This window comes from Letharia lupina (genome assembly GCF_014066315.1).
Source record: "Letharia lupina isolate WasteWater1 chromosome Unknown contig_2, whole genome shotgun sequence".
In the NCBI taxonomy this organism is placed as follows: Eukaryota; Fungi; Ascomycota; class Lecanoromycetes; order Lecanorales; family Parmeliaceae; genus Letharia; species Letharia lupina.
Window position 1 is genome coordinate 1,543,694 of NW_023502971.1, and position 16,954 is coordinate 1,560,647.

Genomic DNA, 16,954 nt, shown 5'->3' on the forward strand with positions numbered 1-16,954 from the left:
GCACTCATTACTCGGCTGGTGAGTATATGCATTAAAGTGCTCAGCGAACATGTTCACAGCAACGAAGCTGCAAGCCGCCACTTACCTTTTAGGGGTATGCATGTTCTCGGTATGTTAATTCAAAATCCTAACATGAGAACCGCAAGACAATTTGGGATCTACTTCCTCCCAATACTTGCCATACGGGTCTTCCTCCCAACGCAAAAAGGTCGCTAATCCTGGTACTGTCACAGATCGCGTTTCTAGTATTCCTGAACTCATCCGTCTCGTTTGTCATCACGAATTTGATCGGACAACGGACTAAAGTTGGCGATGCCGTTGGCACTTTGGGTTTCGCGGACGAGCTGGTCGCACTTGTAGCATGCCCTGCTTGGGGAGTAATATCCGATCGAATCGGGGTTCGAATAGTAAGTTATTCTTCTCGTTGAACATCTAAAAGTCAACGATGCACGAAATTCTAGAGAATTGCGAGGACGCGCTTGGTCTCTGTCTGGGATTGTGGTCGAAAAGCTGTAGCATTGGATTTCTTGAACATTATGCAGACTTGCAAAGGGTTCCAGTTGTAGTCAGCCAGCATGGGAATATGTCCAACCTGGTCTTGGGACTCAGATGGCACCAAAATCTTCTCCAATCACAGCACGAGTTTTATGAATACTGTAATCCAGGAACCCATGCAGATACTGTATCTTCACATTAGCAAGACTAGACTTGTCTTGGAATGCTACTGATACCTCACAGGTCTGCGTTCTGGGCTATACTATCATCGGCCTTGCGCTGTTACTTTTCGTACAAGCCAAAAATGTATTTCCTCAGTTGTTGCTCGCTAGGCTTTTTTTCAGCATCGGAGGCGCAGCGGCATCGACAATGGTGACAGCAATTCTCCCATCGATGATCGCACCCCGCAAGAATAACAATGAAGCAAATGTGCCAAATCCAACCCTTGACGCCAGCAATGGTCACGTCTTTTCACCCTCAATCTCATCCGAGCTCACAATAACACCCCAGAGGCTACATCATCACTCAAGTCACAGAAGTCCGCCCAATGAACTATCGCCAACACGTCTTGCCGGAATTGTTGGCATCTTCACCGGTTGTGGTGCTCTTCTCGCGTTGGGGTTCTTTCTCCGTTTGCCGGAACTTGTTCAGCGTAAGGGCATTGCTCCTGGGCAGGCATTGGCTGACAGTTACTACACTGTTGGAGCATCATCTCTGATCCTGGCGTTGTTGTGTTTTATTGGCCTACGGAATCTGCACGGCGAGGACGAGAAAGGATGGCGAAATCTCGTGTACGGTGGACCAGATGATCCACCATCCAAAACATCGAGCCTGGAGTCTTTAGCTGAGGCAGTCGCCCTAGGCTTCAAGAGTCCTTTACTAGGCCTTGGATATCTTGGTGGCTTCGTAGCGAGAGCATCCGTACGTACCTTCGAAGCGATTCCTTCCTCCATACCGCAAAATCCCGTCGCAAGGCAGGTTTTCGGAGCCAGAAGACCGATTTTACTCCTTAAGCTTGTCTTGAAATACGGTTTCGTTGCCTTCAAAGTAAAACGCTGACTCAGAGATCTTTAGTCGGTTGCAATCTCGCTCTTCATTCCTCTGTTCGTGAACGCGTACTACATTTCCTCGGGACTATGTGATGAGACAGGGCATAACCCGCAGGATGTTAAAACGCATTGTCGAGAAGCTTACGTCCTTGCCGCCGAGCTCACCGGCGTTTCGCAGCTTGTAGCCCTTCTGTTCGCGCCTGTCTTTGGATTCCTGGCGGATAGATACCGCCGTTTTAATATTCCGCTTCTCACGGCAGCAATAACAGGTCTCGTTGGGTACATTGGATTGGCATTTCTGGGGAGCCCAGAGGCAAAGGCGACGCACAGTACTCCTTGGATCTTCGTTATCATGGCTCTGTTGGGGATAAGTCAAATCGGTGCAATAGTATGCAGCTTGGGCCTCTTAGGACGGGGTATTCTAGGTCTACAGGCCGAAAGTGATCTATCAGGATCGGCATCTTGTGACGCAGTGGCGCGAGTGGAAGGTCATAATTTCAATAGCAACGAAACTGCTGATTCAATCGTCCCTCCAAATGAGAACAATACCGAAGAAGCCGCCGAAGGTACACCTCTATTACGCAGCAGAGGCCGTTCACAGAACCATCTGAAGGGCTCGATAGCCGGCGTCTACTCATTGGCGGGGGGTCTGGGCATTCTCCTATTGACAAAACTTGGCGGGCTCATGTTCGACAAGATCTCGCCTGTAGCACCTTTCGTTATGATCTCTGCCTTCAACTTTGTTCTATTAGCCGCTGGGCTTGCGAGTGGAATCTCAGCTATTTGGAAAGGCAAGTAAGATCTTCAGTGGGAGCTGTTGCTCTGCATCCACACGATGGTTGTCATGAGAGACCGCTGGCAGTATGGCAACCCGCGGTCAGAAGAGAAATGGCTTGAAATAACACAGCGTGTTCTCAATGTTGGCTCATAGAAGATGCCAGGCGCTGGGGCTCTCACAAAGCTTTTGGTTTTCAGTACACAAAAGAGATCCAGCCAAATCTGACTGAAGCATAATGTCAGACCTTTTACTAAATGAACGGAATGTTCGGATTCAAGCCCCAACTTCTCATTGCGATGAGCAAAAGATTCCAACCTTACTCCTGAGTCAAGCTCCCATGCTCAATCTCGCTATAACGATTTGACGCCACGGAACGGGCCCTTGTCAAGGTAGGCCGTTTTACGCAGCGATGGCGAAGTATGCTTTCGGCTTAGGATTACGAGTGAACGAACGAGGTGCTCGACTTTGAGTCTTTGACTAGAGGTACAATCGACGACTCATAGTTCACAACCTACACAGCAGCGGTTCATGATCAAGAGTGATGGAGTGCTTTGATTCGGGTCTCGATCTTTCAGGGGTTACTCGTGTCCTGATAATTAGATTCTACCCCAAGATCCATGTGTTCGATTCATGTCGGCTGCCCACACTTCCAATACATCGCAATGCCGTAGCAAAGGAGCATTGACTGCACAATGCGAGTGTAATACACCGGCAATGGACACCTTACTACTCCATGTCTTCAACGGACTTCGAAAGGGTCCCTAGGATAGTATTAGATCGCTATACCTATAGTTCCAGTGGCTACGCTCGTACCTTGGCCCTCAACGCCTTCATGAAAGATCTTCTAGAATTGGCAAAAACCTCACACTGAATAGCGCGGGCAGGGATATCATTTTCCTCAATTGCATCCATTGTTTCCCAACCCCAAAAATTATTGCCAAAGACAGAGGACTGCCATGAAATGCCATAGCTTGACAGTCAAGGCAAACGGATGAGCACAACCTCGACGAGTATGAGCTCGAATCTGTTGAACGATTAGACACACCTCGAATAGCAACATTTTCAGTCATCTGGTTTACTCATTGATAGCATTCCTACAGTTCTGGATTGGTTTGGTCGTCCATAGATTGGGTTGGAAAGAGACGTGACTCCTCAATGTGATCCCTGCAAATACTACGAGCCCGTCTAACCTTGGTCACATCGTGCAAACGCCTCTCAATATTCACGAAGGCTCAAAGGCTTTGTCACGCCCACTGCAACCAAGTAGCGGCAAAAGTCTTAAACCAAGCGGTAGGATGCATACGGCACTAGATAAGGCGATCTACCATCCTAGATATATGTATTGATGTGATAAAGCTCTTTTCCTGCTTAGGTGATCAATTTCCATTGTACTCTTACTCTTGACCCTGTCTCACGCTTAGGTTTCACTGTTGTTGTAAGCGTTAACATGAATTTTCTTCACCAGCCTTTTAAAGGATGCCTGTCAATGTGGGAATATATATCCTTTTAAACATCCTTCATTATTATCGATTGAAGGCGCTATATTTCCATTTCGTCCCCCTTTACCGCTGCAGCACCACCAGTTTTTAGCAAGTAACTCCGCTTAAAATATGTGTTCGGGTGTACAATTGTGTCTAGCTCTGCAGCGCCCCAGCTGTCGTCCTCCTTCACACGTTTGATGTCGCCTTTATGCGCCCACTCAAATACACGATTGCAAGCTATGTGAAACCTTTTCTTCTCCACATCTTCTTTGACTCCTCTCAGGACATCTCGATCACTGACTCCGGTGGTCTGAAGAAGTGTCGTGAGATTATCAACGCTGAAATGCCGATATGGACATCCGTGACTTTCTCCACTCCCGGGTGGATGCTCGGTCAAAATTTTTTGGCATGAAAAGGGCGAGTATCCTCGTCCTCGCCGAATCGCGTCACCACCAACGTCACCATAGGCATGTCTAATATTGTACCGGTATTCCTTGTTGAAGGTATCGTCTGTGATGAGCTTGAAAGCCTGACGCCAGAAGATGAGACAGTCCTCCAGTGTTAATCCGATACCTTTCAGGAATAAGGTGTATTGCAATCGCCCGAAATGCTTCAGATGGCTGTTCTTGCGTAAAGTCATTTGGAGATTACGCATACACAGAGGAAAATGCTGGGATAAAGGATCGATGGACGAAGGGTTGATTGGAGCACCAGGAAGTGCGCTGTCCGAGTCGGAGAGGGTTGAGTCAGGGGTCGCAAAATTTTTGGAGAGATGAACTAAGATTGGTGTGAGGCGGTCGTCTTCATCGAGACGGGGGAGAGCGCGAGCGGCAAGCTGCAAATGGTGTCAGTAAATGGTGATATGGTAACGAGGAATTGGAGTTTCAACCTCTAGTCCTTTGTCTAGCCTGGCATTGAATCCAGCAAGAACCATGCTCATCTGTTCCCTGACCGGTACGTATGCCTTGCCGGCTTTCAAAAAGACTCTTCGGCCTTCCACCAGTTCTGCAACCATCTCAAAATCTACCTTGAACCAACCTGCTTCCTCCGCGTCCTGTCGCTTCATTCCCGGGGTCGCATTCAGTAAATCCGCCCCCAATGCCCTTTTCTCTTCTTCAGAAACGACTTCCCAGTCGAACTGCAAAGACTCGACGAATGTTTGTCTTTCTTTAGCGTCGTCATTTTGAAAGCGCAACTTGAACAAAGCACTTTCGATTCGTGCAAAGCGCCTCCGTAGATCCTCCGTAGAAGAGAATGCAAGACGTAAGATAAAGTGGGAGTAGTGATCTTTCTGTCGTTCTAATTTGAGATTCTCATCTTGTGAGCCAACGGAGGACGAGGTATTCGAATGAAGGGGCAACCATTTCTGAAGTAAAGGTGTCACATGGGCGGCAGTCTCGGCAGGTGTTTTGTTGCGGAACGAGCAAGCTTCAATCTCGGCGAGCACTAGTCGCTGTCAGCCACGGTGGCTACATGCCTGCGATGGCGTTGGGAACACCTCTCAATCTATCGATAGCCCATTGCTCAAACTGCTCGAGCGTGATCTCGGCTGTCGGGGGGGTTTCATAGAGGCTCAGGCGGTGTGGGTAGTCTTGCTGCTTATACGTGGGAACTGCGAATTGTTTCTTCTTGTAATCAATCGCACTTCTCCTTTTGGGATCAATTCGATTATAGTCTTGTCTTATCATGATTGCTGTGATCAGTTCTGGAATTAGGAAGGGAAAAGATTTCTTGAAGCACTGTGCGGGTCTAACAGGACGCAGGACGCGTTGAAAGACGTGTCGCGTTACTCCCTATTTACGCCATCTTGAAATCGATAAATCCGATATCCGATAAACGCCGACGCCGAGGCAACAAATTTAACCGAGATTCTTCCCCCACATTCAATAGCTTCCTTATTTTAATCATTAAATAAATTCACTATTAATAGTTTAATATATTTTAAATTATTACTTTATTTACTTCTAATAAAAATAAAATAAATTAGATTTTAAAGTAGTAAAAAAAAGCTATAAAAATTAATAAGAGATAGATATTTATTACGAGAACTATGGTGGAGATATAGCCTTAATAAGATACTTACTTTATTAAGCATATAAGCCTATTAAGTAGATATCTCGTTAAGCTTACTATTATAAGTAATAGATTTCTAAATAGAAATAATTAAGCTTATTATATACTACGATTATAGATTCTTATTATTATTATAATATAATAGTAATATTATTTCTTAATATTAATTAACTATTAAGAGATCTTAGAAATTCTTTTATTAGACTAGCCCGTTTAAAGAAAGCTTATTCTTTAAAAAAGTCTATTCTTAAAGAAAGCTTATTCTTCAAATTCTATCTTAAGCTTTCGCTATATAAATTCTTCGAGTATATTATTACTATCTAAAACTATCTTCGATAGCGAATTCTCTATATTTATTATAATTTTAATTAAGAATCTATAAGAAATAGAAATCTCTCTCTTAGAAATCTTAATTCCTTATAAGATTTCTTAATCTTTCTCTACTTTCTTTTAAAATTTATTAATATTATTAATTAATAGCTAAACTAGTTTTCTTAAGTTATTTAATACTTAATTTAATTATTTATAATATCGTTATTCTTATATTTTAATTATAAAAGTTTTTTAAAAGTAATTATATATTTATAAACTTACTTAATAAGAAGAATTATTAATTTATTAAAAATATCGTTAAAAGCAATTTTTATTTACTCTTAATAATCTAAGAAATCTTAATAAGAAATAATTATTTATATATTAGATCTAATTTAATTAAAGTATTATTCTAATCTCTTAATTAGACTATTAATAAATTATATTTTTATATAATATTTAGAATATTTAATAAAGAAGTAGAGTTATTATAAAGACTTAAGAATTCTCTATCTATAAAAGTTACTCTAGAAAACTTATTAAGTTTCTTATATTTAAGAATTATTATACTTTTTTTAATAAGTTTAGAAATTATAATAAGAGTAATCTTCGCTAACGAAGTAATCTATTCTTATTTAATCGATTTATTAAATAAAATAGATCTTAATAATTTATAAGTATAAGTTATTATCGTAATAGCTACTTCCGTAGCGATAGTTTAATATATATATAATAATTTATTATAGTAGAAAATATTAGAATCGTCGAGCTCGCTAGATATTATTAATATCTTAAAAAATAATAGAGATTCTTTATAATCGAGACAAAATTTAAATAATATCGATTTTTTTAATTTAATATATAAAGATAAGTCGATAGCGTTTAAAGTTTTATCGATAAAGTATATATTAAAGAAGATATACTTTTATAATATTAATTTTTTTATTAAGTATATTTATAAGATAGCTAATATTAAAGATAATAATCTTATTTATATAAATTTTTAAATTTATTTAAAAGGCTTTATCTTAAAATAATAGTTTAATAAATTTATTAATAATAATAAACGTTTTACTAAGCTTAATAATAGACTTAATAAATAAAAATAATTACTTATTAAATAATTTAAGATATTTACTATTACGTTCTTAGTATAGTATAAAAAACCTAACTAGCGTAACTTAATATATCGCTTTCTTTCTTCGATTTCGTTTATAGCTTTAACTTAATTTATTAATTAATTACAATTAAAATTAAGAAACATCTTTCGCTTTTTCGTGAAACTCCTTTCTAGAAATATATATATACTTCTTATATAATAACCCTAATAATTAATAGCAATATAGATTTTTCTATATTCTTTAAATATTATTCTTATTATTTTCATATTAAAGACACTATTTTTATATTAAGAAGTTTTTCTTCTATCACTTTTTTAAAAAAAGGATCTTTTTTTAGAAGAAAGAACCGCTATAAGAGTTACTTAATTCCCCTTATCTTTTTAAATAACTTTTCTTCTCTTAAAAAAAACTTATCTCTTATTTTTAACACTTTTCTTTCTTCTCAATAAATCTTTATTTTTATTTTCTCTCTATATCTTTTTATAATAGAGTATAACTATTTATAATTAATAAAGTTAGAAAATCTATTTTATTAGACTTAATAATTTTACTTATCTTTTAATTTTAAACTTTCTTAATAAAAAATTTCAAATTTTATAAATAAATTCTTAATAAGAATTATTATTAGATTATTAAATCGATTATATAGACTTATAATCTATCTATCGACATTCTATATAATTAAAATTTATATATTTAATAAAGTCGATTTTAGAGTATTAACTCGATCTCTTTTTCGAAGATTACTCGATCGAAAAAACCTCTTATTTATCCTCTTTTCTAAAATTATAATTTTAAATTTATAAGTACTCTAATAAAAGTAATTATTATCTTTATATAAGAAGTTTATTATTATATAAATAGTAATTATTTTCTTATCTAATAAATTAAAATAACTCGTTTTAAATCTAAGAATATCTCTATTCTCGAGAATCTAAACCTCGACTTAAAAGATTATATAAATATTTTTTTAAAGTTATTATCTTCTTCTTTTTTTAAAATAATTCAATCTTCTTATTTTAATAATAGAACTTTTTTTTTTAAGCTCGATAAAGATAAAGAAAGAAGATTTATTAGTTTTTTCTTATTATTATCTATAATACTTATATAAAAAACTTAATCTCTTTATTAATCTTAATTTTTATCTTTTTTCTTATCGCTTTCGAATTTTATATTAAAAGTAAACTTTACTCTAAGAAAATTAAGTATATTAAATTCTTAGAATTTCTATATAGCTATAAACTTAATAAATAGAATTCTCTTTTTATTAAATTAAGTTATATTTAATAAAATATTAAGAAATAATAATAAAGAATATTAAAACTTTATAAATATAGGATTTTCTAATAATAAATCTAATAGATCGATTTTTAATTAGTTAGAAGCTTTTAATTTAGAAAATATCGCTTTAAAATCTAATTCTAGCGAAAATTAGCTTTTATAAAATTAAGAAAGCTTTTAATAAATACCACCTTCGTCTATAAAAGTAGATTTAATAATATAATAAATTATACTATAAACTATATAAGTAATTATAAAGAATTTATAATTTATATCTAATATTATAGATTTAATAAGCTTATAAAGTCTTTTAGAATCTTTTAGATAAGCTACTTCGAGGAGATCTAATAATAATTTTTATACTTTTAATCTAAGATTCTTTTATTTAAATCTTAAAAAATTATATAATATTAATAATATTATTTTTAATAGTAAAGAAATTATATATTAAGAAGTATATTCTTTTTATTAATATATAAAAGATTATATTATAATTAAAGAAGAGAATATTATATATATAAATCTCTCGACTTATTTTTAAAAAGCTATCTTATTCTAATAATTAAATACTTTATTTTAAAATAAAAAAAACGCAATAATATAATTTTAAATAGAATTAAAAAGAATATTTACTTAACTATAAGATTATTTTAAAATATCTATATTCTTAACTTTAAATTAATTTATAAAATAAATTTATATTTTTAATAACGCTAATAGTAGATATAATTTCGCAAGCTATATATAGAGTATTTCTAAATATATTATATAAGTAGAAATCTTTAAAAAGTACGTTTAAGCTATTTAAGCGTGAAATTATTTAAAAATCGAGTTATAAATTATTATATCTTCTTTAATTTCTTAAATTACGCTTTATAAATTTATAAAGAAATTTAATAATAAAAAGAAGCTATAATATCGTCTTAATTAGTAAAAGAAATTATAATATAAAAATATATAAAAGAAAGTTCGAGATTGAGATTAAGAGAGAAATTAAGATTAAGATTATAAATAATAATTTAATAAAGATTAATCTTTATTTAGAGAATAATAAGATAGATTTTAAAAAGCTTAAAAGCGATTATTTCTTTCTTCTCGCTTTTTTATAATAAATTTATAAATATATAATACTCGTTTTTATTAGTTAAGATCGTTATATCTAAGCTATAAATATTAGTAATAATTAAATTTCCCTATATATTCCTCTTATACTTCTTAAGCTTATATATCTTATTAATAAAATTAAGATAATTAAGTATTTTTTTATATATAGTTATCTAAATAATAATTTCTATAAATTTTATTTTAGACTTAGATTTAGATTTAAACTTCGATTATAACTTCGAGAAATTAAGCTTTAAAAAATATCTTATTAATTTTTAAGTAGTTATTTATAATTATAGTTAAAAATATCTAACTAAATTAATTATAATATCTAAATTAAATAAACTATTAGAATTATAATAAATATTTATTTTATTTAACTAAATAATCTAGTGATAATTAAAAATATAATAATTAAGAATTTATAAAAATATTTATATCTTAATCTTTATAGAAGATATACTTTTATAATCTTAAAAATAAGAGCTTTATTTCTAAAAGTTATTATAAAAACTATAATTCTATATATTTATAGAATTCTTTAATATATTATATAAATAATAATAATTATTTTTATAATATATATAAAAATAAGATTTTAGAAGATAAGAAATTTAATTATAAGAATAAGAAAGTTATTATTAAATTTATCTTAATTACTTATTATATTATTATAAATAAAATAAAAAATTTACTAATTTATTAAAAATATTAAAAGAAGTTTTCGTCTAATAATTAGTTATATACTTATTTTAAAAAGAAATCTTATTATTAAATAGTCTCTTTAAAGAATACTAAAAAGATTTCTAGAGAGAAGAATTTTATATTTAACTTATTATTAGAGAAATTAATATAAATCTTTAAGAAAATACTATTAGAAAAAACGTCTATTTCTAAAAAACTCGAGTTAATTAAATTCGTAATACTCGTAAATTTAAATAATAAAATAATCTTTTAATTATAATGTTATCTTATCGAGCTATTTAGTCTTTTTTTAGAAGTTTTATCGAAATTAGAATATCTAGATATCGAATACTTAATAAATATAAGAAATCGAGTTTTCTTAAAGAGATTAATATTCTCTTTCTCTATTAAAAAGTATATAGTTTTAATTACTTTATATAAAATTAGCTTAAATCGATATTTTATTAATAAATAAATTATTCTTTCTTTCTTTATAAAAGATAAAACTTCGAAAAAAAAATCTATTATAATTAAATTTACTCGAGATATATATATTATAAATAATCTTAAAATACATCTTTTAATAAAGATAAATATACTCGATCTAGAAGGAGTAGTAATTAATCTTTTATAGAAGAAAGTAATTTTTATTAAGTATAAAAATATCGTTATATTAATATAAGCTACTATTAGAGATAATATAAAAATTCGATAAATTATAAGATTAAAACGATATTAAGTTATTTTTTTAAAATTTACTAAATTTATTATTATATCTTTATAAAATAAGAATCTATTTTCTAATTAAGACTTTCTTTTTAAATTAAAAATAAACGAAGTTTATATATATTTTATAAACGTAAATTTTAATTTTATTTCTATTTAAAATAATAACATTATTTCGCTTATAATATTTTATTATTATAAAATTAACTTTATAATTAAATATAAAGCTAAAAAAGATTACTCGATTTAAATAAAAAATTACTTTTTAATAATTAAGGTATCTAAAAATAAAAGATCTATACTCGAGAAATTTATTAATCTTATTATATTAAAGTTAGTTATCGAGAAAATAACTATAAATCTTACTTTAAAAACGCGATTACTTAATAAAATTACTATTTATAAAAAATAGAAATATATTAATATAATATAAAGTATTTTAGAAGAAAATTTCTATATCTAAGAAGACTTTAATACTATTATTAATCTTTTTAAAGCGAAATAATTATAGATATTAATTATTATAGACTAATAATCTTTCTTAATAAAGTTAGAAAATAAAATTTATTCTCTAACTTTAGAAGATTATAAATTTATTAATAAAAAGTTTAATAAGATATATATATAAGATAAGATAAGCTAGTCTAAAAAGTTAACTTTTTTTATTTTTTTTATTTTTATAATCTATAAGATAGTCTATATTAAGCTTAAGAAAATATTTAAATAAAAAAAAAAGTTATTATTAATATTAGAGGTCTTAATAAGATTATAATTTTTAATAATTATTCTCTTTCTTTATAGAATAATATAATTATAATAATTTAAGAATATACTTTTATTAATATAATTAATTATAATAAATAATTTTATCTTTTTTTAATAAAAAAAGATTATTAATAATAATTTACTATAATATCTTATTAAGAATTAAAGTATTTTAATATAATAGTAATAGATTTTAAGAACTTAGTACTTTATATTTAGAGGAAAATAAATAATATTCTTTATTTATATTATTACTTTACTAGATACTATATAAATAATATTATTATTTTTTCTTAAAATATAAAAAATTATTTCGAGTACTTAAAAACGATCTTTCGTCTCTTCGCGAAATTTAAGATTATCTTTAAATTTAAGAAATTCTATTTTAAATATCTATTAGTTATACTTTTAGAATAAAAGATAAATAAATTTAATCTTATTATTATTAAGAAAAAAGTTATAGTAATTAAAAAAATATAATTTCTTATTATTTTAAAGATATTTAAAATTTATATAAGAATAATAAACTAGCTATAAAGAAATATTAGATATTTTATATAGATTTCTAAACTACTATAACGCTTAAAGATAAAACTTTTAAAGCGATCTTTAATCTCGAATAATTATTTTTATAAGAATTTTTTAAAGATTATAAAGATTATCTCTATCGAAAAAGAAGTAAAAGCTTTTTATATTCTATAATAAATATTAATTATAAAAACTTATTTATATTATTATAATATTAATTATTAACTTTATATTAATCTTAATAGATTTAAAAAATACGATTTTAGAGTTATAGTATATTATATAATAAATAATTCTTAAAAAAATTCTTTTTTTAAAATAAATATTTAATCTATTATATTTCTATTTAAGTTTTTAAATATTAAAAAATTATATTACTAATTAATAAAATTAAAAATAACTATCTTAATTTAAATTTTAAAGAAGATTTTTTATATATTAAATTAAAGAATAAGAAAGAAGATTATTATTTTTATTAATTACTCTATTATTATCGATATTATTTATTAAATTACACTTTCTTCTTTATTCTCTAATTAAATAAATTTATAACTTATATATATTTTATAATATATCTCTTAATTTAATTTAAATATTCGATAAAGACTCGATAAGTAAAATATAGTTTTTAACGCTTTATTTAGATTATTTTATAAATAAAAAGAGAAATTTAACACTTAAAATCTAGGAATTTTTAATAAAATTCTTATATATAACTTAATACTCGTGAAAATATCTAAGAAATTTTATATAAAATTTATATTTAATTATTAAGAGAATAAGAAATAATTAAAGATTCTCGATACTCTCGTTACTTAAAAGATATAGCTTCTCGAGAAATAAGAATTTATAAAATATATTAAACTCTTAAATATATAATTTCTACTTTAAGACGAAATTATTTATTATTAAGATAAATTTAATAAATAAAAATAACTTTATATTTTAAAGAAGATAAAGTAGAAGATTTTTAAGCTTGCTTATAATAATTATAATTATATTAATTTTTATAAATCGTATAAAAAAATCGTAAAGATCTATTATATAAGATATTTAACTCGATATTTAAAGTACTATATTATTTATTACTCGAAGTATTAGCTAAATTAGACTATAAGATATATTTTATATAAAAATCTTAAGCTTATTATAACTTCTTTTTTAATCTTTTATATAATTACTATTAATTTTATTCTAATACTATTACTTCTAAAAAATAAATTTAATATAATAATAATTATTACTAATAAATTTTTTAAAAGAAATATATCTATATTAAGAAAAGATATATAAAATACTATCGAATAAATAGAAATCTTACTTTTTACTCTTATTAATTAAGAAATCTCTAAAGCTATTATTTTAGATAGAGATTTAAAATTTCTTTTAGATCTCTAAAAAGCTATCTTTAGAATCTTAAAAATAAAGCTTCTTATTTTTATTACTTATTATTTATAAATTAATAATTAATCTAAATAAATTAATTAAATAATAAAGATTACTTTAAAATTTTATATTTTTTATATTTCTAATAATTCTTAAGATAAATTCTTTATATATTTAAGGGGTAGTCTTAATAACTCTATAAATATATCGATAAAAAAAACTTTTAATAAGATTATTTATAGTATAAAATTTAATAATAAATTTAATATAATAGATATCTTAGTAAAAAATTAGATAGATATTATAAATAATTATATTTAATATTAATAAAAAGCTTTAAATATTTTAGCTTTCGCGATAATTAATATAAAATTTAGATATAATTTAAAATATAAAGCTTTAATTATAAAGAAAGAGAATAAAGTTTTTATTAAACTTTATAAAGAATATTATCTTTTTAAATTTAAAAATATAAAACTTTCGAATTAGAGAATTAAATCTTTTATTATTTTTAAATAAGTTAAAAACTTAACTTATAAATTTAATCTCTTAATTATTTAAAAGATTTATCTTATCATTTTAATTATAATACTTAAATCTATACTTAAAAAAAAGATCTTTATTATTAATTTTATAAGAAAAAATAAGCTTTTATATTTAATTAGAAGAAGCTAATAATTAAAGATTATTATAAAATTTAAAGATTAATAAATTAATATATTAGTCGATCTTTAAATTAAGAAAGTAAAGATAAGAAAGATATTATAAAGTATTTAATAAAATAAAAAGATTAAAAAAAAATCTATAATATATAATATAAGATAAAAGATTTAAAAAATATAAAGGATTTAATTTATAACTATAATTTAAAGTATAAAAAATGCTTATAAAGAGAGTATTAGAAGAGGAAATCTTAAAACTCTATATAAACCCGTAACGTAAAAACTATTTCTTACGCTATTAATATATTATTAAGCTAAACGTTAAATAAAGTATAATTTTTAAACTTTATTAAGCTACTAGATTATAAATATAATTTACTTTATTAACTTATATTTTCTAATACATTATTATATAGAAGCTTAGATTCGAAAATTTCAGAAATCTCGGGAATTTCGGGAATTTCGAAAATTTTTATAATTTATAATCGCGAAGTAAAGTAACTTAACTAGCCCCTTATTTCTTTTCTTTATCTTATTATATTTTCTTTTAATACTTTATAATTAAATATAACTCTATTTTTTAGAAAAAGATTTCTTATAATTCTAATAATTTAAAAGTTATCGCTAAAGAAGTAAAGCGCTAATAATCTTATTCGAGATTTAAAAAAGTAGAAATAGCGAATTTTAAGATCTTAAAATTAATTCTCTAAAGTTAAATCGAATATATATTTAAATAATTTAAATTCTTTTAATCGAGTATTATAAATCTCGATAAAATAATTAATTATATTCGACTTAAAGTAAAAGAAGATTTACTTTTAAAATAATAAGATTATAATACTCTACTATAATATATTTTTAATTATCCTTCTTAAATTTATCTAGATTACTTTTATAAACTTAAGAATTCTTAAATAAATATATTTAATTAGAATCTTTATTATCTTTATATATAATAAAGTCTTTTAATATATCTATTAAGCCTTTACTATCAAAATTTAAATAACTTTCTTAATTCCATATATCGTTATTTAAGAATATTTCTTATCTCGAGATTTAAGTTAATCTTATATTAAACAAAGAGTTTTTTTAAGAATAAAGACTATTATTAAGATAAGACTATTTCTATTAAAAAAGTAAATAAAAATATTAACTCTTCTTTTTATTATATAAATCTTTTAAATATTTAAATTATTAAAATAGTAGAAATATAAAGCTTTATTAAAGTCTAGCGATATTAATACTAGCTCTAAATCTTCGCGAATAAATATCTATATTAAAATTATATTATAAAAAACTAATTAGCGAAAATAAATATAAAAGATAATAATAAAATTAAATAATATTATAAGATTATACTTAAAATTTAATAATTATATAAAGATAAAGAAGAAGAACGCGATTATTCTTAAGATATTAGCGTTTATATTAATATTATAAAATATAATAATTATAATCTTTATTAAGAATATCTCTACTTTATTTAGAACTTTAAATATAACTTTAAAAAGATAAAGAAAGTCGCTATAAAGAAGATAAATTCTTTAAAAAAGATTAAGAATACTTTAATAGAGATTAAGAAATAAACGATATTGTTATTAAATACTAATATAAAATAATTTAAAAAGAACGAAGTCTTAATCTATAAGACGAGGTCAAAGATAAGAAATATTACGATCGAAGTTAAATTCTTAAGAAAGATTATTAAAAAATTAAAAGTTAAGAATCTAAGTGATAAAATAATAATTAAGAAGAAATCGATTTATTAATTATTTATTTTTAAGGATTCGGATTTAGAGTTAGAAGTTAAGGAAATAGATACTTATAATAATTACGCACGTATAAAGAAAAAGATTAACTTATTAAAAAATACTCTTTTAAGATTATAAAAAAAGCTAATAGCACTATTAATGATAATAAAAAGAATTTATAAGATAATTACTCTATTCTTAGCTTAGTATAAAAGCGTAATAAAATTTATTAAAGACGCTATAAAACTTTTATCTTTTTTAAATTAAGATAATAAATAAATTAAAGATAGAAAAGTCGATATTAAGAGTATTAAGAAATATTAAAATATTAATAAACTATTATTAAATAGGATTCTTAATATTTTAAATAAAGCGTAAGAGATCTTCGCTAAGAAATATCTAGATCTAGCGATCTTAATATTCGTTTATAATAATAATAAAAAGCTTTTTATAGAGTTCGAAGAGTAAAAGAAAGGATTTTTCGTTTTTAATTCTATAATTAAAGAAAACGCTTAATTAAAGAAAACGCTTTATATCTTTCTAATCTAGTTTAGATTATATATCTTTATATCTAAATCTTTACGAGATAAAAAACGCGAATCTTATCGAGATACCTTTACGTCGAATACTTTTACGCTTTCTCTTTTATTACTTTTTAATATCTATTTTAAGTCTAATATATCTATTTTTACGAGAAGTAAAACTCGTATATCTTCTTTTTTATATCTTTATATCTAAATCTTTATAAGATATCTTAA

The 16,954-nt window shown here is 26.3% G+C and overlaps 2 protein-coding genes across 2 annotated transcripts; one reads left to right on the plus strand and one right to left on the minus strand.

Annotated features, from left to right (window-relative positions):
• Positions 1-49: 49 nt before the first annotated feature.
• Positions 50-2,343, plus strand: HO133_004556 (uncharacterized protein; the record flags this gene model as incomplete). The annotated part of the gene is made up of 4 exons (XM_037295472.1): positions 50-94; positions 234-407; positions 739-1,416; positions 1,570-2,343. 4 exons carry the CDS (start codon positions 50-52, stop codon positions 2,341-2,343), a joined length of 1,671 nt encoding a protein of 556 aa, XP_037157473.1.
• A 1,518-nt stretch (positions 2,344-3,861) lies between these two features.
• HO133_004557 (uncharacterized protein) lies at positions 3,862-5,491 on the minus strand (the record flags this gene model as incomplete). The annotated part of the gene is made up of 3 exons (XM_037295473.1): positions 3,862-4,638; positions 4,693-5,249; positions 5,302-5,491. The coding sequence occupies 3 exons, from the start codon at positions 5,489-5,491 to the stop codon at positions 3,862-3,864; spliced, it is 1,524 nt and encodes a 507-aa protein (XP_037157474.1).
• Positions 5,492-16,954: the final 11,463 nt, after the last annotated feature.